This window comes from Cervus canadensis, chromosome 9 (assembly GCF_019320065.1).
Source record: "Cervus canadensis isolate Bull #8, Minnesota chromosome 9, ASM1932006v1, whole genome shotgun sequence".
NCBI lineage: Eukaryota > Metazoa > Chordata > Mammalia > Artiodactyla > Cervidae > Cervus > Cervus canadensis.
The window spans coordinates 69852148-69874345 of record NC_057394.1 but is presented as its reverse complement, the minus strand read 5'-3'; the positions used below and the strand labels follow the sequence as shown (position 1 = coordinate 69874345).

The following is a 22198-nucleotide window of genomic DNA, read 5'->3' as shown; positions in this document are numbered from 1 at the left end:
ATGTAACTGTGAAAAATAGTCATTCCAAAGGGATTAAAATTCCTTCCTTTATTCATTTGTGTGTTCATCAAATAGCTGTAGTTATTAAAATGCAGTACTTCTAGTCAACATTATACTCAAGACACCAAGGAGAAGACTAAGAGATTACCATTCCTTTCTCTTGCTGTTTCTGGCAAAATTTTCAAGGAAATGTATTCTATAATAGATATTTATAAATTTAGACACTGGTATTTTAATCTGGTTTGGATAGTGCTAAACAGAATCTACTAAGGATTATGCTGATTTCTGCCCCAGTGTATCACCCATTTTTACAAAGAACCAGCTACATTAGTTAACCACTATCAATAATGATGATAGAAATAGCTAAAATTTCCAAAAGGACTTTCAATTCATGGGCCTGAAAATCACAAAGGCCAGACAAAACCAACATCCCCACACTAGCGCTGCTGCTTAGAGACCACTGATTAAGAGAACTCAGACTGGCTCCATTACTCGAGGGGAACTTTCCAGGTCACTTGCTTCAACACATTTACCACTTCAAACTTAGTAAGTTCTCCCCCAACAGGGAGCAAGCAGGGCATGAAGGAAATAAGCTTTAAATTGAGCAACACAGTTGTCTGTCGGCAGTTCTGGTTGCTGATGTTATAGGAAAGTGAACTAGCAATTGAGGCCTAGAAGTTTACTATATACAGAATAATCAGACATTTGCTAACTGGTCAACATAATTATGCCCTCATGATAATGTAATGACAGTGGCAGACATTATATTTCATAAATATTGGATTAAATATACTATTTTAAATGGATTATACATCAATTATGAGGAAAGCAAAACCTTCCTCCCTTAAAGTATTTTGTAAGTTATGGGGAGAAATGTGTTTTAAAGATATAAAGCAAAAATATGATCACTGCTATGTAGTAAGACATACATTGTTTTGTTTTTAACATCCTTGTTTTTGTATTTCTCTCTTGCTCAAAAATGAACACATACAAATTGTATAGAATTTAGAAAACAAGCAAGCAAAAAAGGTTTCCTTACATGTTTTCTTATTTTAAAAAATTCTTTATAGTAATCTGACTTGTTTTCTTCCCCTCCCTGACTTGGGGTTGACATCGCCTGTCATCTCGCTTATTGGGAACTATAGTCAAGGAAATCCCAAGTCAGAATCATTCACAAGACTAGATGAGATGAATAGCATAGGTTGTTTCTTGATTACTCACCGAAGAAGAGAAAAATTTCACTTTTACCTCATCATACAGAGGTGGGCAGTTAGAGAGCAAGATTATTACTCTGTCTGTTTCAGCATCATGAAATATCTGGATGAACACATAGAATTCAGAATTATCAACCTGATAATGAGACAACAGTGAAGTTCATGTTCACTTATTGCAGCTTCTAATATTTAATCAAGTTCTCTTGGTCTCATAGTTCAGTGACTACATGTATAAATATGAATCTTTAAAGTTGCAATCCTGTTGTTTACATTTTTAATAGGCCAGTGTGGTTGAAGGTTATGGTGCAGCACTGTTGAAAAGTAAAGTATCCAGTTTTCCATTAGACTTCAACCAAGTTAACATTACTGTTGAATGTCTATCATCTGGTTTTCATATGTTGAGAAGACATTAGAAGTTCAATTTTAAAGCTAGTGGGCACATTCAAAGAGCAATGCCTAATGGATCACATTTTATAAAAAATGTATTTGCTGATGGGATTATTGGCCTTGTCTGTAGCAGACAGCTGGATGGAACAACCAAGGATAGGCCAAGTTTCTGGAATGAACGACTTTGATGCGATACTATTTCTTTGTTCCTGATACACCCTTGGGTGAGGATGGAACCCACAGTGGGAAAGGTCTGTGCTCGGTCCTGTGAAAAAAAGTACAAGAGGAGGTGCAGACTCTCATGATGCTTCAGGGAGTTAAGCACGCAAGGAACAATAGCAGAATGGCAGGTAATCACGTGTCAAGCTGGATGATAAAGACTGAGGGTGCCGCTGTGGGCTGCAGGGAGGTTAACGGAGGTGAAGGATGAGAGCGCTTCCCTGAGGAGGCAGACGCTGAGCTGGGCACGGAAGGATGTGTGTCGGTGAAGAGGGGCACAGAGGCAGGATCATGATGGTGGAGTAGGAGGGTGCCCAGCTCACCGGCCCCCACGGACACAGCAAAACTACAACTATCTATGGGACGACTCTGCGAATGACATGAAGATAGCAGGACGTGCTCTGCGGATATGAAGAGAAAACCACACTGAGACAGGAGGGCAGAGATGGGTGGTCTTAGCAGGCCCATACGCCCAGCGTGACTACTACCCACACGCGGGAGGGGGCTCACCAACGCGGAAGTTCTCCCGGTGGAGAGGAGGGGTTCGAGCCCCTTTCATCAGGCACCCCAGCTCTGGGGAAGATGAGCCCCCAGAACATCAGGTTCCAAAAACCAGCAGGGCTTATATCCAGGAGAGCAGGAGGGCGGTGGGAAATGAAACTCCTGCTCTTCTGACCAGAGACGTACTAATACATCTTCTGCTACCTAGATGTTATTGATCAGAGACGTTTCAATATTCACTTACATGACAGGTCACCTGCCACAGGCATTAGTTATCTGCAGAAATCCCCCAGTCGGTAATGTGTTAAACGGCCCGTGCACAAACTCCCTCACTAAGAGCCCCATTGCAGAGGCTGTACCTCAAAAGGTGCCCTGGCCGTATGTGAGTACGTGTATAAACTTCAGGGTGAGTGCCACAGGGGCAGAAGCTTCCTCTGGAGAACAAAGTGCTGGCAGGCATCATGTAAAATACTCCCCCTCCGCCTAGCTGGCCCAGCATGGCGGGTGCCATTTCAATCGTCTGCCATCTACCTGGCTGGCAGCATGCTCCCCGCCCCGGTGTTCTCTTGCAGACCTGCCCCGCCCCACGTGCTCACCCCAGCTGGCAGTCCTCCAAAGCATCTCCCACCCTAGGGGACCAAGCTCATCACAACTACAGCTGCAACTGTTGTGGCAGGGAGCCAAGCCAGCCGCACCGAGGCCCGCCCTGCCCACCAGTGAGCCTGCAGCAGGCGTGGGCAGGCCTCAGAGGCAGCCGGCGTGGGGACCAGCGCCATCCGCTCGTGAGTCTGCAGCAACAGTGGTGCCACGCGACAAGTGGGCACATGCAGCCCACACGAAAAACATCCCTGCCTCCGGTGACGAGCCGGGATTGCTCTTCTGGGTCCCCTAGGAAACCTTCTACCTAAGGCCACTTCTTCAAAACCAGATGTCGGTGATCCAACTAATACAGAGAAACAAACCCAGAGTCAGGGAAAATGAGGAGATGGGAATATGTCCCAAATGAGAGAAAAAGACAAGACCTCAGAAAAAGAACCAACAAAATGGACATGAGCAATCAACCTGATAAAGTATCAAAGTCATGCCCATAAAGAAACTCAGACTTGGAAGAAGAATGAACACAGGAAGAACTTCAACAGAGAGATATCAAAAAGAGCCGATCAGAGCTAAATATAATCACTGAAAATAGCAATACTTACATCAGACAAAATAGACTTTAAAACAAAGACAGTAGAGCAGCTATGTGTAAAAGAACATTTTCTAACACCCTGTACAAAAATAAACTCAAAATGGATTAAAATCTAAATGTAAGACCTGATACTATAAAACTCCTAGAGGAAAACACAGGCTGAACACTCTTTGATGTAAATTGTGGCAATAATTCTTTGGATTCCTTGGATCTGCCTCTTAAATGAAAGGAAACAAGCAAAAAGAAATGAATGGGACCTAATTAAACAGACATGCTCTTGCACAGCAAAGAACACTATCGACAATATGGAGACAGCCAAAACGGAGAAAATATTTGCAAAGGATTTGACTGATAAAGGGTTAATATCCAAAGTATATAAGCAGCTCCTGCAACATTAAACAAAAACAAAAAACCAAAACAAGCAACCTAATTTAAAAGTGAGCAGTAGACCTGAATAGACATTTTTCCAGCAGACATCCAGATGGCCAACAGGCACATGAAAAGATGCTCAACATTGTTAACCACCAGATAAATGCAAACAAACCACAATGAGCTATCATCTCAAACCCATCAGAATGGCTACCATCAAGAAGACAAATAACAAATGTTGGTGAGGACGTGGAGAAAAGTGAAACTTCAAACACTGTTGGTGGAAAAGTAAATTGATGCAGCCACTGTGCAAACTGTATGGAAGGTTCTCAAAAAACCAAAAATATAAAACTATGATGCAGCAATCCACTTCTTGGTATATACCTGGGAAAAAACCATTAATTAAAAAAGATACATGCACCCCAATGTTCATAGCAGCCTTATTGACAATTGCCAAGATATGGAAGCAGGTGATTTTCATGGGCGTTGAAATTTCAGAATCAGTGCCATATAATACAATTACCAAGAAGAACAGGACATGGCTAAAAGTGACCAGAGGCATGAATTTAAAACTCTGATAGGTTTCTGAGAACATGCTTAGCATCTGTGGAAAAGTGAAGGGCAAAACACCACTCTGAACCAAAAGTATTTTCTGGAAAACACCCTGAAAACAATTTTGAACAATCAGTTTAACTCTTGACTCACATCCAAACCCAAGGACAGCAAGTAGAATGGTAACCAGAAAGCAACATGGCCTTTCCCTGTGGTGATAAATGGTTTGGGGAGGTCAATGTGCTGATTTGAGATTTAAAACAAACACCAGACTTTTCAGTTCACATGCTTTCTCTTACCCTACAGTTTTTGGAAGTAGAACAGAAAAAGACAGTCTTTCGTTGCATTATTATTTGTACTTTTAGATCATGTCCATTGCCTTTTCCAACACCTGAATGAAATTAAAAATTTAGACCGGTTAGAGCAAAGATCAGAATGTCTAAAAATCAACAATATGGATTAGAAAGAGAAAAAAATGAACCCAGCTAACAATGCATTAATATTGAATCATTTGGATCTTGCCTGGATTTTGTCTCTGAAAGACAAAGCTTCAATGCAATTCTGTCCCCTAAGGCAGAGCTTAAAAGGCTAAAGGGAAAAAAACCCGAAAAACAAAAAGAACACAGTTCAGCTTCTAAGACTTAGAATCTTACTGCTTACCTATCTAGCAAAAAAAAAAAAATTAGGGAAGGGGACTTGAAACCTTTCTTATTGATGTGTAGCTTTCTTCAGACTTCCAATCATGATGTTTCTTAATAATAAACTAAAATTCCTCTTGCCTTAATTTAACTCCAGTTTATGCAAAACACAGGATAGCTATATCCAAACATTCCTGCTGTGTTCAGGATATATTTGCAGACAAATGGTTTTTTGCCCCACTCTTGTTTTTTTTTCCAATTTAATTGACCCATTTATTTTAGTATTTCCTCAGTTTCTCAAGCCTCCAATTAATTTTTCTTGCTTTTGTTTCAACCCTGCATATTTCACTTAAATATGCACAGAATCAAAGGTATAGAACTAAAACAAATATTCTAACAAAGTCATTTATCTATCATTCTTGATTATTTTCTCATATTGTTTTATGTTCATTTAATTTTGTTCTCACTAACACTGAATTATTCATTTGTCATTAGGAGTCATGGCTTTGCCTCAATTCTCTCTGTCATATCCAGTTGCAGAACTTGTTTCGACTAATATTAATTAGAATTCAGGAAATGCAGAGCTAAACGTTAAGATATTTATCAAGCGACAAGGGCATTGTTTTATGAGCTTGAATTCCCACACATTAAAAAGTTTTAAAATACTGTAAGTATATCACATGATTTAAAAATAAAATATAAAGAAGATGAAAAGTCTCCATTTCACCTATCCCCCACCTGTTTATTTTCCCAGCCCCAATAGATAACCCCTATTATTTAGTTTTTTTTTTTTAGTTTCTATTTTTATGTATGTATAATCAAATATATTTTCTCCAAGTTTTATATGTTTTATATGTGTATATACATACAAACAGGGCTTCCCTGATTACTCAACGCGTTAAAGAATCCAATGCAGGAGATGTGGATTTGATCCCTGTGTTGGGAAGATCCCCGAGAGGAGGAAAAGGACAACCCACTCAAGGATTCTTGCCTGAAAAATCCCTTAAAGGAGCCTGGTGGGCTACAGTCCAGAGTATCACAATGAGTTGGACATGACTGAGCAACTAAGCATCATACATACAAACATAAATATGTATATAGTTTTACAGAAATTGTTGCATGCCATAGCACTGTCCTGTACTTGTACTTTTTTAACACATCAAAAATCTTATTTAACTTATTTAAAAAAAAGTCAAATGTTGTAGCTGGTTCAAAGTACTGCATTCGTGGGCAGATAAGGAATGATGAAGTTAATTTACAAATAGATACAAAACAGGTCAACAAGCAATTGCATTCTACTAGACACATCTAATTTGCATTTCTATGCCCCAAATAATTTGCATTATCATCAGTTTTCTATGACTTCAGTTCAGTTCAGTTCAGTTGCTCAGTCATGTCCGACTCTGCGACCCCGTGAACCACAGCACGCCAGGCCTCCCTGTCCATCACCAACTCCCGGAGTCCACCCAAACCCATGTCCATTGAGTCGGTGATGCCATCCAACCAATTCTCATCCTCTGCCTTTCCCCCTTCCTCCTTCTCCCTCAACCTTTCCAGCATCAGGTCTTTTCAATGAGTTCAGCTTTCGCATCAGGTGGCCAAACGCTATTGGAAGTTTCAGCTGCTCACATCGTTCCTCCAATGAACACCCAGACTGATCTCCTTTACGATGGACTGGTTGGATCTCCCTTGCAGTCCAAGGGACTCTCAAAGAGTCCTTTTCCAACCCTCCACAGTTCAAAAGCAATCAATGCGTCTCTAGAGCGCTCAGCTTTCTTTATAGTCCAACTCTCACATCCATACATGACCACTGGAAAAACCATAGCCTTGACTAGACGGACCTTTGTTGACAAAGTAATGTCTCTGCTTTTCAATATGTTGTCTAGGTTGGTCATAACTTTCCTTCAAAGGAGTAAGCGTCTTTTAATTTCATGGCTTCAGTCACCATCTGCAGTGATTTTGGAGGCCAGAAAAATAAAGTCAGCCACTGTTTCCCCATTTATTTGCCATGAAGTGATGGGACCAGATGCCATGATCTTAGTTTTCTGAATGTTGAGATTTAAGCCAACTTTTTCACTCTCCTCTTTCCCTTTCATCAAGAGGCTCTTTAGTTCTTCTTCACTTTCTGCCACAAGGGTGGTGTGCCATCTGCATATCTGAGGTTATTGATATTTCTTCTGGCAATATTGATTCCAGCTTGTGCTTCCTCCAGCCCAGCATTTCTCATTATGTACTTAGAGTTGTAAAATAGCTTAAAAGCCCTGGAGAAGATACAAACCTGGAGAAGATACCATCTGTCACTTTTTCCTGACAGTCTCCCCACTCTCTCTCTGTTTTGATCATAATCTCAAAGGAAGATTATTCTTTAGAGTTTTTAATAGGATTTTTTTCCCCTTTTTCTTTCATTTGATACTCCTCTACCTCCTCATTGTGTTTAACTTGCTCTGTCTCTATGAAATCAGGTGAATCAGTTACCTATCCTGGTCTTGAAGGCGTGTCCTTGTGTGGAAGCATCCCTACCCAGTCTAGGTGTGCCCAGTGGCTTTGGTGGGACAGCTGGACCTGAAGCGAGCGTGGGTCCCATCTCCCCCTGAGTTGCTCTGGCTGTCACCACCTTGGTGGGAGGTGGGGCTGGAGATGGAGGGGCTACAGCCAGAGCCAGGCGTGACCCTGTATGTGTGTGAATGAGTGAGATGGCAGTCTTCGCCTTGGTTCGGGACACATCAGGGGCTCAAGGGCTTGTGTGCATTCATACTAAGTCGCTTCAGTCGTGTCTGACTCCTTGTGACTCCATGGACTGTAATCGGCCAGGCTCCTCTGTCCATGGGATTCTCCAGGCCAGAATACTGGAGTGAGTTGCTTCCCTTCTCCAGGGGATCTTCCCAACCCAGGGATCGAAGCCACGTCTCTTATGCCTCCTACACTGGAGGAGTTCCTTACTGCTAGTTCTTTACCACTAGTGCCCCAAGGGCTTGGGGCCACAATTCCATGCTGGTTTTACCTTTTTTCCCTGGTGAAAGGCTGGGTTGGGCTAGAGAGGTTGGTGCCTCACTTCTGGGCTGGCTTCTCTCTCACCAGCAATGTCAGTCACTGTCCTGGAGTAGCTTTGCTCCTCCTAAATGTGGGCAGCAACAGAGTACCGGCCAAGGTTGCCTTCTCCCCCGGTCAGTTTTCAGGCTGCTGCCTCGGTTGGGATGGCATATTAGCCACCACTTTGCTCTTTAAGAACGGGGGTCTCGGTGTTTCACAGCCTCCCCTCAGCCCCACTGGCTTTCAGACCTGCTGCTGCTGCTGCTAAGTCGCTTCAGTCGTGTCTGACTCTGTGCGACCCCATAGACAGCAGCCCACCAGGCTCCACCGTCGCTGGGATTCTCCAGGCAAGAACACTGGAGTGGGTTGCCATTTCCTTCTCTAATGCATGAAAGTGAAAAGTGAAAGTGAAGTCGCTCAGTCGTGTTCGACTCCTAGCGACCCTATGGACTGCAGCCCACCAGGCTCCTCCGTCCATAGGATTTTCCAGGCAAGAGTACTGGAGTGGGGTGCCATTGCCTTCTCCGTTCAGACCTGCTAAGAGGATACAAAAGTGTGACTGACACTTAGCTAATGTAGAATCAGATGCATCTACGCATTCCAGCACCATTTGTGTTCTGGTATGTGAGTTACCTTTCTACTAACATTTTCAATTCCAGAGTCCACAGTGATTTATTTTCAAGCTATACCATTCCACAAACAGACTGCAGATGTAGGATGACTGTGTAATGATGTGGTGAGTCAGTCAATTTGAAGCTGACAGAATATCATTAGCATTGCTTTAATAGGATTTAATAGTTTTTTTTAAAAAACTGAAAAAAAAAAAATAAAAACTGATCCCCAGGTAATGACTAAAGATAACTAAGTTAATACTGAATTTTGCATAGAATGGTAAATTGCAAATCAATAAAACCACTAATAAAAATAAAATATTAAAAAAAAAACAACACCCCAACCAGCCAAGGGGACCCATATTTCTGGTGTCAGACCACAGAGCTGGGGTGCAGCTCAAATCCCTCACTCCTCCGGGAGAACCCCGAAGTCCATGACACCAGCCCCCTCTTCTTCTGGGTCTCCCACCAAGGGCGCAGGTCTCAATCAGATTGCTTCTCCTTCCTTCCTGCCAGACTCCAGAATTGTTTTCTTTACAGACTTGGCTGTAGAAGAGTTTACCTACCCCGGATCACTCCACAAGGAGTTGTATTTTTGACGTGTTCCTGGGCGGGGCTGGGGGGCAGGCAAACTCAGCACCCTCCTACTCTGCCATCTTGATCTCCCTCAAAGGAGAGAATTCTTATTCCAAACGAAGGCTGGTGTCCCTGGGTTTGGCCTGCTTATTTACGTGGGTGCAGCAAGAATTTTAGCATGCCAGGCATGCCTTCTTAAGTCGGCACTGCCAGCCAAGTCCCACACCACAAGAACAGCTGCAAAGGGCACAAGCTTCTGTCTGGAAGCCTCTATGAGGGGTCTCAAAGTAGACTTTTAAAATCCACTACTTTATGTTAGCCTGAGAAGTGAAGTGAAAGTCGCTCAGTCGTGTCCGACTTTTTGCGACCCCATGGACCATACAGTCCATGGAATTCTGTAGGCCAGAATACTGGAGTGGGTAGCCTTTCCCTTCTCCAGGGAATCTTCCCAACCCAGGGATCGAACCCAGGTCTCCTGCATTGCATGTGGATTCTTTACCACTGAGCCACCTGGGAAGCCCTGAGATGAGGAAACTAAACCCATAAGTCTCTCCACCAGTTTTTGCCCTGCAGTGCTTATAAATTTGCATTAGTTCCAGATCTACACTTGATCCCATGGACAGAGGAGCCTGGCAGGCTACAGCCCATGGGGCCACAAAAGAGTCGGACACGACTCAGCAACTGACAATGTGGCCACAGCAGTACAGGGCTAATGGGCAATTCCAGGGGGAGGAACTTGTACGTGATGCTCCACTAACAGCTATCAGCTGGGACTGTTTGTGTAAATAACTGTGAGAAAACCCTCCCAACGAGTAAGAACCCTGGCCCTCCTGCCCATTTCTCCAATTATACATACAGCACTTACCATGAATTGAATAAATCACCATTTTTTTGATCCTGAGTTTTTTTATTGGAGGAAGAGTCAAATTGTAGATATTTTTCACCATTGCAAAATATTCAACGAATCTATTCTGCAAAACAACAGAGGTCTCAATTTCAATGGAGGTGAAAATTCTAAGGTCAGTATCCCCGATTTTTTTAAGGAAAGTAATGGATGATGGAAACATTGACTGGGGGCCTTTAGATAAGGCATTGTTGTCTCCTGGCTGTATATCGACCTTAGGGGGAAAAATACTGAACTAAAAGCAACAGGGCAGGAACAAGAAATGGGCCCGGTGTTCTGAGAGGCAGCGGGGACCAAGAGCCACTAACCAGAACCAACAAAAGAGCTACAACAGCATCACAGCAAGATGCAGTTAACCACAAATGTAAGAGACCAGCAGAGGATAGGAGCTTTGTGGTGGCTGAGTTAAAGGAAGGTTTGTGCTTTGCAGGGAGAAGGAGCAGCTCTTCAGATAAGAGAAGGGAAGATGTAAAAACTCGGGGAGACCCTCCCAGGCCAGCAGCACATAAACATTCTTCTCCAGTCCCAGTCAGCAAGCAGTTCCCCACTGTCCATTTCCCCAATCCCATTTTTGCAGCAAAGCCCTGTGGATTCTCTTAGCCTAGTCCTTCTCCTATGGCAAGTCGCTCACAAGGGCTCCGCTTGAACTTTTCTTCTAGAAGTCAAAGAGTTCTAGTATGGAATCAGCTGCACTGAAAAGTTCACAGGCTCTTCCCCACTCATTGGGAAATGTTAGTAAAATTAACCACCATGCTCTCCATTGGAAAGGGCCAGTCAAGCTGTTAAGTCAGGGATGGATGAAATGTGTGTAGTGCATGGAATGACCCACAAAGCAGGACGAGGAGGGGATGGTGTCTGAGAATTACCGCCACACACACAGGGAATCTGTGTGTGTGGAGCCTGACAGCCGCAACTACTGAAGCCCAAGGGCCTAGAGCCTGTGCTTTGCAATAAAAGAAGCCATCACAATAAGAAGCCCATGCAATGCAGCTAGAGAAAGCCTGCATGCAGCAACGACCCAGCACAGCCAAAAATTATTTTTAAAAAAAAGTAAAGAAAACCAGGGAGATAGGTGTCAGTCTCAACCTAATTACCCAGAGTGACCCCTTTTAAAGGAAGAACACTTACCTGAGAAGGAGTCTCTATTCCCTGAAATTTACTGCTTGTGGATTTATCTGTTCGCCGTTCTCCAAAATAATACAGGCTGTCCTATAAAAGAAGGGACAGTCCAGTCATGGGTCATCTACACTTTCCTTTCCTGTAGAAGGCATTAGAAAATTTCTAAGGACATGTGATTTCCTAAGGTCAGCGATCTCTGAGCAGAGGCTACCCAAAACAACAGAACTAAGAAAGACATATCAAGGCCTACTTTCATTCAAAGATTCATGAAGACAGGGAATTTTAGAGCTGGAAAACTTCAGAGATAATCTGGTCCTTCTTCCTATCTTACTATTTTACAATGAGAAGATTAGGACCAAAAGAAAATCAAGTGACCTGCCACGGAGATGTATGTAACTGGTCAGTCAAAGACAGCACCAGCCTGAGCACTGGCCTCTGGCTCTATCCAGGGCTTCAGACCAATGGCTTTCAAATTTTTTCTTTTTCTTTTTTTGGCTGCACACCATGTGGGATCTTAGTTCCCTGACCAGGGATTGAAGCTGTGCCTCTGTGTTGGAAGTGTGGCATCTTAACCACTGGACCATTAGGAAAGTCCTCAGACTTTTCACTTTTAAAGCTACAATCCACATCCATAAGCCTGGGAGATACACACACTCTCTCTCTCATGAACACACAACTGAAACAACAGTTTCACAAAACAATACTCACCTTTTCTAATCTATCCCATCTTATAGGTAGATTTGGTTGCAAGTCACAACCCAATGAGTTGATTTCACAACTCACTGATAAACTCTGATCCAAGTATGAAAAACACTGTCCTAGAGCATCCATTGTCCTAACCTGTGCGTCTCAGATTAGAAGCAAAGAGGAGGATGGAATCAGAGCCCTGGACCCAGCACATAACCCTCAGCTTCTCTTATCTGGGCAGCAGACCAAAAGAGGCCCACAGATGCTGGGAACATGCCCTTCTGTGTAAGATCAGTGCAGAAAAAACAGAATGAGAACCCTGCTTTAAGACACAGCAGCAGCCCATCCTGTCTTCTCAGAAATTCCCAGAGGGCGCAGACCCCACCGCTTATTGATTGTGCAAAGATAGTAATGTCCAGGGGAGCTTTCGTTCTGGATTGGAAAATGATGACTTTTACCTACTGAGCACTTCCAAGGATGTTCAAGGTCCTTTAGAAAATTTCCCTAACCCATCTTCTTATTCTCGTGAGGAAAGCAGAAAGCCAGGAGCTGGTGGGATTCTATCAGAGCAGAGCTGGGTCTGGAGGTGGCAAGTCAAGTTTCTGGATTGCTAAGGTTTTTTGTACTTGCATAACTCAACCTTACTCCACATTAACCCTTCTTCTACTGGGTCCTGTCTTTAATCAAAATATTGACATTGTACTCATGATGAATGTGGGTGCATTAATTTTGATTTTTTAAAAAATATTGCATTAGAAGATTATTGATCTTAATTACTGAGATTTTAGGCATTCCCTTAAATTTTGTGCCCAAGGCGAGCGTTTCAGCAACTTTACCCTCATCCCAGCCCAGAGGAAGAGGGACTGAAGTCAGTTACCAATCAGTGCCAATTAAACAAGAAAGTATCCAAGCCACGTGTTCTAAAACCACCTCTCCAATAACACTTCCATGAAGTACAATGACTCAATGGACATGAGTTTGAGCAAACTCCGGGAGATAGTGAGGGACAGTGAAGACTGGCGTGATGCAGTTCATGGGGTTGCAAAAAGTCAGATACAACTTAGCAACTGAACAACACACTCACACCATGACTTAACATCTTACCCGTGAGCTTTCAAAGCTAGCAAACTCAATCAGCCTAAGACAGAGTTTATAGGAGCATCTTTCATACCTCCGCGGTGGCAAATATCTCACTGGCAAGAAGGTAGGCACAGACCATAGTTCCAGTTCTTCCTAGAAAAGAAGTTAGTCCATGAACCATTGTTCCTGAGGGCACTTGATATAAAACTACTCTCCAAAGTATTTAAAGAGCTCATTGTGGATTGATATTCTTTCACTTCAAAAGTACAGGTTAAAAATATTTCAATTCAGAGAGAGCCAAAGCTGGTACGCTGCTTGTTCTGAGGGTCTGCCTAGAGTTCTATGTTAACTGTGTGCACACATATGCACGTGTACGTTGTTCTTGAATCACAACCCCTGGGGACTGCAGTAACAGGCTCTGCTCTAGGACTCTAAAGTGATGCTCACCGATTAAGAGCTAATTATACACCCTGTTTCTCTACTAATGTAAATAAAAGAAGCTATAAAAGATAAAAGATGGACAGAACCCAAACCACCGCCTAGCATTTGCAATACCCATTCCTTCTATTTCAGTTAGAGTTATTGTGTTGTAAAACATACATTAAAATAGGAAGAACAGCATAATGAGCCCACATACACCTGTGCCCCAGATTCCATAACTATTAATTGTTTTACTTGTTTCTTTTCTTCCTTCATGCTTCTCCCCCTCCTTCTTTCTGTGCCCTTCCTGTAGCATCTTATTTTATTATTAATTAATTTTTATTGGCGTATAGCTGCTTTACAGTGTAGCATTAGCTTCTACTGCCCAGCAGAGTGAATCGGCTAAACATACACATTTATGCCCCCACTTCGGATTTCCCTCGCATTTAGGTCATCTCAGAGCATTAAGGAGAGTTGCTCGTGCCAGACAGTATGTGCCGATCAGTTGTCTATTTTACACATAGCATCAACAGCATGTATATGTCAATCCCAATCTCCCAATTCTTCCCAATTCTACCCACCCTTACCCAAGTTGTATCCACACATTTCTTCTCTAGGTCCGTGCGTCTATTTTTGCTTTGCAAATAACTTCATCTATACCATTTCTAGATTCCACATATATGCTTTCACCCCCGTAGCATTTTAAAGAAAACTTGATTTCATGTCATTTCAAGCTCAAAGTCTCATGATTTTTTTCTGATTTATATTTTTGTCCAGGCGCACAAAGTGTGAGTTAAAAAGTACGTTGCTTCTATTATTTCTACAATGACCTGTGACTTTTGTCTTAGCTAGCGTATGCTGAACTTATTCTATGTAATTCCAAACTTACCCTTTTACCTTGAGATGCACTTTATTGTCTATTCTATCCTTCAAACAAATGAATGTTTAAATTTATTTTTCAATCCATAGTTTGAAAAACACTACTCTAAGCCAATAACTTTCAAAGAAAACTTTGTACCACCTTGTCCTCTGATTAAAAAAAAAGCTTCTTGCTAAAGAAGGCTACTGACCATTAACAACCTGGCTCTGTCTAGGTTAACATTTCAAATTTGTTGGACATCTGTGAATCTCCACAGCCCTTATATATTCCCATTTGAAAAAAGAAAAAAAAAACCAACTTTTGTAGATCCATGTCCTGGTGGCTGTGGATAAACACACACATTCTGCCATAAATAGAGTAGCCACTTTCTCATCCAGTCAACTCAGGTATGCAAGGAATCATTAAAATGCTTTACATTTGTTTTTAGTATTTTAACTTAAAACATAGGTGTATATTCACTCACTAAACTTTTGCTATTGGACAAAAGTTTTAACTTTTTAAGTATGATGAAAAGAATCTACCAAAATATGTACCAGGTTTACCATATTAATGATGAAATGATGATAACATTCCTTCTAAAGCCAGGAACTAAACAAAATGTCCACTATTGGGCTGTTTCTAGTTAACACTGTACTACATGGCTTAGCCAGTGTTGTAAGGTACGAAAAAGAAACAAAATGTTAAAGGATAAAAAAAGAAGAAATAAACTATTTGAAGACTAGGAAAATCCAAGTAACTCTATAGGCTAACTCCTAAAACTGATGACAAGAGTTCAGGAAGATACAAGGTCAACACTAAAAGAACAAACAAGCAAACAAAAACCCCAACAAACTCATGGCTAAATAAAGGATGTAGGCTGAAATCTTTAGAGTAATTACTAAGGAATATAAAAAGAGTACAAGACTTCCAAGCAAATGGTGGGGGTGGAAAGAAGCAAAAAATTCAATCAAAATAGCAGTAAAGATATAGAATATGTGAATAAAACAATGAACAAACAACCTAATGGGCACATATAGAACCCTGTTCAAAACAATGCATAATACATTTATTTTTCAAGTGCAGAGAAAACATTTGATAAAATTGACCAAATTCTGGGCCATAAAGTAGGTTTTAGAAAAGGCAGAGGAACCAGAGATCAAATTGCCAATATCTGCTGGATCATCGAAAAAGCAAGAGATTTCCAGAAAAACATCTATTTCTGCTTTATTGACTATGCCAAAGCCTTTGACTGTGTGGATCACAATAAACTGTGGAAAATTCTGAAAGAGATGGGAATACCAGACCACCTGACCTGCATACAGGTCAGGAAGCAACAGTTACAACTGGACATGGAACAACAGACTGGTTGCAAATTGGGAAAGGAGTACGTCAAGGCTGTATATTGTCACCCTGCTTATTTAACTTAAATGCAGAGTACATCATGAGAAATGCTGGGCTGGAGGAAGCACAAGCTGGAATTAAGACTGCCAGGAGAAATATCAATAACCTCAGATATGCAGATGACACCACCCTTATGGCAGAAAGTGAAGAAGAACTAAAGAGCCTCTTGATGAAAGGGAAAGAGGAGAGTGAAAAAGTTTGCTTAAAACTCAACATTCAGAAAACTAATATCATGGCATCTGGTCCCATCACTTCATGGCAAATAGATGGGGAAACAGTGGCTGACTTTATTTTTCTGGGCTCCAAAATCACTGCAGATGGTGATTGCAGCCATGAAATTAAAAGACGCTTACTCCTTTGAAGGAAAGTTATGACCAACCTAGACAACATATTAAAAAGCAGAGACATTACTTTGCAACAAGGGTCCTTCTAATCAAAGCTATGGTTTTTCCAGTGGTCATGTATGGATGTGAGAGTTGGACTATAAAGAAAGCTGAGCACCAAAGAATAGATGTTTTTGAACTGTGGTGTTGGAGAAGACTCTAGAGAGTCCCTCAGACTGCAAGGAGATCCAACCAGTCCATCGTAAAGGAGATCAGTCCTGGGTGTTCATGGGAAGGACTGATGTTGAAGCTGAAACTCTAATACTTTGGCCACCTGATGCGAAGAGCTGACTCATTGGAAGAGACCCTGATGCTGGGAAAGGTTGAGGGCAGGAGGAGAAGGGAAATGACAGAGGATGAGATGGTTGGATGGCATCACCGACTCAATGGACATGGGTTTGGATAGACTCTGGGAGTTGGTGATGGACAAGGAGGCCTGGCGTGCTGTGGTTCATGGGGTCGCAAAGAGTCAAGACACAACTGAGCGACTGAACAAACTGAACTGAAACCAATTTCAAAGAACTAAAAAAATACATATGCTCTCTGACCACAAGGCAATGCAACCAGAAATCAGTAACTAGAAGATAATTACAAAATCCTCATGTTTGAAAATATAGTATATTTCTATACAACCCATAAGGCTAAGAAACAAACATAATGGAAATTAGAAAATATTCTGAACTAAATAATAATGAATACATATAAAAACTTGTGTGATGAAGCTTCACTAAAATCTTTAATTCTGTTAACTTACCTGTAAATTCTTTTGGATTTTATTGCACAAGATTATATTGTATGAAAATAAGGAACTATATTTTTTCCTTTTCAATCCTTTTTTTCCTTAGCACTGGCTAGAACCTTTGGAATGGTATTGAATTAGAAGTGATGACCACAGGTACCCTTGTTCTCCTACTCTCAAAGGAAAAGCTTTCAATAGCTCACCAATTACTTTAGTGAGTGTGTGTTTTTTATCACATTAAGACATTCCTTTAATTTTCTAAGAATTTTTATAATGAATGAATGTTGAATTTTATCAGAAACTTTTTCTGTATATTTAAAATAATATGATTTTTTAGCTTTATTAATCTGATTGATTACATGGATTGATAGTAAACTAACCTTGAATTCCTAGAATAGACACAATTTTGCTGTGCTGTAGTATTTTTTAATAAATTGCTGGTTTCTTAATATTTTCTTAAAAATTTTTTTATCCATGTCATGGGTAAGAGTAGCTTTAGTTTTCAAACTTTGGCTTCATAAACTAAAGTTAAGTTGCACTTACTCTTTTTGTAAGTCTTTGGATGAATTTGTGTAAGCTGACTTCTTTCCTCTCCCTTCCCTCCTTTCCTCTCCTTCCTCTTTCCTTCTCTTCCTGCAGTCTTTTTATTTTTTAATCTAATTTATTTTTTAATTGGAGGAAAGTTGCTTAACAGTTGGTTTCTGTAGTACAACAACTCAAATCAGCCAGAATTATACATTCTTCCTTCAGTCTTGAAGCTAATTTTTAAAAATGTCAACAGCGATTATTGCTGGTTCATAGCAGAACATACCTTGTTGATGAACCTCATTAAATTTTTCAGATTTCTTTTAAAAAAGAGAAATAAAAAGAAGAATTTCTTACCTTTGCCCCCCTTACAGTGAACCACTATGATATTGTCTTTGTCTTGAGCCATCCACTCTTTCACTTCCATGGAGAACGCCACCATCTCACTGATTTCAAATGAAATAGTTTTGGTTGAATTAAAATACTTCCAAAGAAGTCAGAGACTCGTGTTTAGATTTTTTTAAGTTTAGAATTAAAGTGTTTAAACCAGAAAGTAATAATTACAATCCTTAATTCTTTTGGAGAGTATTATGTTCGGATAATACATATACAAAAAAGCTTCCAGTCTTCTTCTGACAGCTCTAGCAGTTTTTATATTTAAGTCATAGTTACCGTATGGTAACCATATGGTAACCATAGTTACCATAGTCACATTTACCATATGAGTTAAAGTGCTTCATGGTAGTTATATACAATTTTTATTTATAAATATAAATTACCTATATGTTCATCTCTTACAGAAACACAAAAATAAAAAATTTTCTCCCTTAGAATAATATATGTATATTTATGTGTGAAAAAGTGTAAGTGTTAGCTGTTCAGTCATGTCCAACTCTTTGGGACACCATGGACTACAGCCTGCCAGACTCCTCTGTCCATGGAATTCTCCAGGCAAGAAGACTGGAATGGATTGTCATGCCCTTCTCCAGGGAATCTTCCTAACCCGGGGATCAAACCCAGATCTCCTGCACTGCAGGCAGATTCTTTACCATTTGAGCCACCAGGGAAGCCCATATTTGTGTGTAACATATTATATGTTATATATATATATATGTAAGATCATGCATATTATATAACAGAACATTACAAAGAAATATGTAGAATTATTTTTATATAATTTCATATTTATTATATAATTATAAATTATAAATGTCTATATACTGATAGTATTACATATATTAATATATTCAGAATATATGTATATTTGTACACTGTATGATTAAATGACATAATTATATCACATAATATAAAAACTATTACATAGGTTTTATAATTTTATATTATATAGTATATGTAATAAATTACATGTAAATATATATATATTATTATAAAGGGGGAACTGTTATATTTTTGTTTCTATAACAGTTGAAATGTATACTATATATGTAGTAAATGTTTATAAATGGAATATTAATGCTACATAAAATGGATATATATTTATATATGATATATAATTATATACTATATAACATGATATATATTTAATATATTAATTTTATATATCATATTAACATATATTTAGGAGATCCAACCAGTCCATCCTAAAGGAGATCAGTACTGAGTGTTCATTGGAAGGACTGATGCTGAAGCTGAAACTCCAATACTTCGGCCACCTGATACAAAGAACTCACTCATTGGAAAAGACCCTGATTCTGAGAAAGATTGAAGGCGGGAGGAGAAGGGGATGACAGAGGATGAGATGCTTGGATGTCTTCACCAACTCAATGGACATGAGTTTGAGTAAACTCTGGGAGTTGGTGACGGACAGGGAGGCTTGGTGTGCTGCGATTCATGGGGTTGCAAAGAGTCGGATATGACTGAGCTACTGAACTGAATATATACTATAATGTATATTTTATTTAAAAAGATACTATTTTGAGAGAAATATTATTTTAATATATCAATATATAATTAAATATACAACTGTATATTATCTAATTTATGATATATAGTATATATAATATATGTTATATATAATTTACACACATTATTCTGAGGAAGAAATGCTGTATTTTCTGTTTCTGTAAGATACCATGCTGAAGCTGAAACTCCAGTACTTTGGCCACCTGAAGTGAAGAGCTGACTCATTGGAAAAGACCCTGATGCTGGCAAAGATTGAAGGCAGGAGGAGAAGGGGATGACAGAGAACTAGATGGTTGGATGGCTTCTCCAACTTGATGGACATGAGTTTGAGCAAGCTCCAGGAGTTGGTGATGGACAGGGAGGCCTAGCACGCTGCTGTCCATGGGGTTGCAAAGAGTCAGACATGGCTGAGTGACTGAACTGAACTGACAAGATATGAATTGGATAATTTTTCTAGTTGGTAACAAAGGAGTCACATTTTTCAAGACAGATTCTTTCTCCTCTAACTAATTTAAAATCTGATCCTTGTTAATGCTTGGAAACCTTAAGCCTGTTGAATTTATGAAGTTAAACACAGTCTGAGAGATCTATTCTAACTAAAATTCTTTTTGCACACTTCTGTGGTGAGAAAAAGACTTCATTATTTGTAAGAAAATGTGCTTTACCTTAGATATAGTTACTTAGCTTACTGTTTTGTAGAAGGAATATGCTTATGAAGCTGACATGAGATTTTCTCAGATGAACTGGGCAGGTTTACAGTTTTTGCTTGCTTTTCTGCACATTTGTGAATATTATACATTTCTTTCTAACACATTCCAGAGTATGCAAATATTGATGTATGAAACACAAGTTATACAGGAAAAATTAATAAATTACTTTAATGATGGACTCGAGCTAACTGTCTGAATATCATATTCACAGACTTAAAGTCATGAGATGTGTACAACTTCTGTGTTAAAATTACTGGCTGCCAAATTTGTATCTGTTTCTTCAGATGCACCTCTTGGTATTTAGAATTTTTAATTTTCTGAATTTTTAGAATGTGATGTGTTGGCTGCTTTTGTGAAGCAATGTATAATTGTATAATTTCTGTAAGTAAACTGAATGTTTGGGTTTCCAATCAATATTCCAGAAGCAATAAATATTAATGTTATGCTATTTAGAAAGAACTGTACTTTATATAATTATATGTACAACTATTATATTATGGTATACACAACAATACTGGACAAATCTCACAGAATTTATTGTAAGCGTAAAAAGCTACAGTATATGATTCCATTTATGTGAAATTTAAGAAAAAGTAAAACTAATCTGTTGTGACAGAAGTAAGAACAATAATTACCTCCAGTATGTCAGGGTATTGACTAAAAAAGAGCAAGAAGTGTTCCACATTTTGATAGGGGTGTTGGTTACATGCATATATACCTATATATAATTTTAATTAAGATACACATTTCAGGTTAGTGCAATTTACAATATTTGTTTGCCTCAAAGTATAATAACATACCCATGTGTATATAGGTACACTGATATATAGACATACACACATATACCTACATAATTACATTTTATTGAGATATAACAAATGGATATACACTAATGTATACACATCCACAGGGCTTCCCAGGTGGCTCAGAGGGTAAAGAATCTGCCTGCAATACAGGAGACGCAGGTTCAGTCCCTGGGTCGAGAAGATCTCCTGGAGGAGGGCATGGCAACCCACTCTAGTATTCTTGTCTGGAGAATCCCAAGGACAGAGGAGCCCAGCGGGCTACACTCCATGTGGTTGCAGAGTTGGACATGACTGAAGCAGCTGAGCGTGCACGCATACACGTCCACACACATACGAAAACTTCTTAAACAACTACTTTTAACTAGAATTTCATAGTAAACATCATTTGATGTTTGAACTTAATTTATTTAACCTATAGAACCTGAAGCAGTATGTATCCACTGTAATTTAGGATCTTAACCTGAGAACAGACATTTTTAATTAAAGAATTCTCCATCTTTTCCCCTATGACAGACCATGAAAAATGGCCACAATTCCCCACAGACACAACAGAGATGGTATCTGTTGTCTGTCTGAATCTGAACTGGGTTTGTAGTTGGCTTAGCTAATAGAATGAGGTAGAAGCCACTTTACACTAGTTTGGAGCCTGGACCTTTGGAGGTTCGGCATTCTTTGGCTGGATAATAACGAGGTCCTTGCCACTCCTTTATGTAAACAAGCCTGAGCTAGCCTGTTGGAGAATGAGAATCACATGGAGCTTCCAGGCATGCCATCTTAGACTAGCCAATCCTCAGATGCCCAGGGGTTGCCCACAGATGCATAAGTTAGCTCTGCCAAGATTAGTGAAGCCAATTCCTGATTGGCAGAGCCAGACAGTTAAGCCTAACTCAAATTTACAAACCACGTTATCATGAGCTATGTCAATGTTTGCTGTCGGAAGACACTGAAGTTTTGGGGCAATTCATAACACAGCAAAAGCTAACAGATAACAACCCATGAGAATTTTTTTTTTATCTGCAAGAGTACATTTTTATTTTTATTTATTCATTTATTTATTTTTATTTTTTAAGAGTACATTTTTAGGAGAGTACTGCTGTCTCTGGGCCAAGGTTATCTTATGACTCCAGAATCTATGTTTGCTGAGAAATGTGAGCTTCTGTTAGATTAAAAACCTTTACCTTAATGGGATTCCTGTAGAAAGACTGCTTTCCAGAAGATGGGAATGACATGGCAATAATACGCTCTGGAAGTCAAAACAGTCACTATTACAAATGTTATAGATGTGAAACAATATATGAGAACTCAATTTACATATAATCAGACTCCTTTTCCATAGAAAAGAATTTTCAGGATGAG

The 22198-nt window shown here is 39.8% G+C and overlaps 1 protein-coding gene across 1 annotated transcript in view; it reads right to left on the bottom strand.

Annotated features, from left to right (window-relative positions):
- The window catches only part of LOC122447290 (phosphatidylinositol 3,4,5-trisphosphate 3-phosphatase TPTE2-like), a 60332-nt gene that overhangs the window by 11533 nt on the left and 26601 nt on the right, over positions 1-22198 (bottom strand). The window contains exons 11-17 of the mRNA XM_043477799.1: positions 22021-22085; positions 17761-17887; positions 13168-13229; positions 11319-11399; positions 10152-10257; positions 4731-4822; positions 1222-1317 (exon numbers count right to left, since the gene is read on the bottom strand). Coding sequence (XP_043333734.1) covers positions 1222-1317; positions 4731-4822; positions 10152-10257; positions 11319-11399; positions 13168-13229; positions 17761-17887; positions 22021-22085 — 629 coding nt within the window. The remainder of the gene's footprint in view (positions 1-1221; positions 1318-4730; positions 4823-10151; positions 10258-11318; positions 11400-13167; positions 13230-17760; positions 17888-22020; positions 22086-22198) is intronic.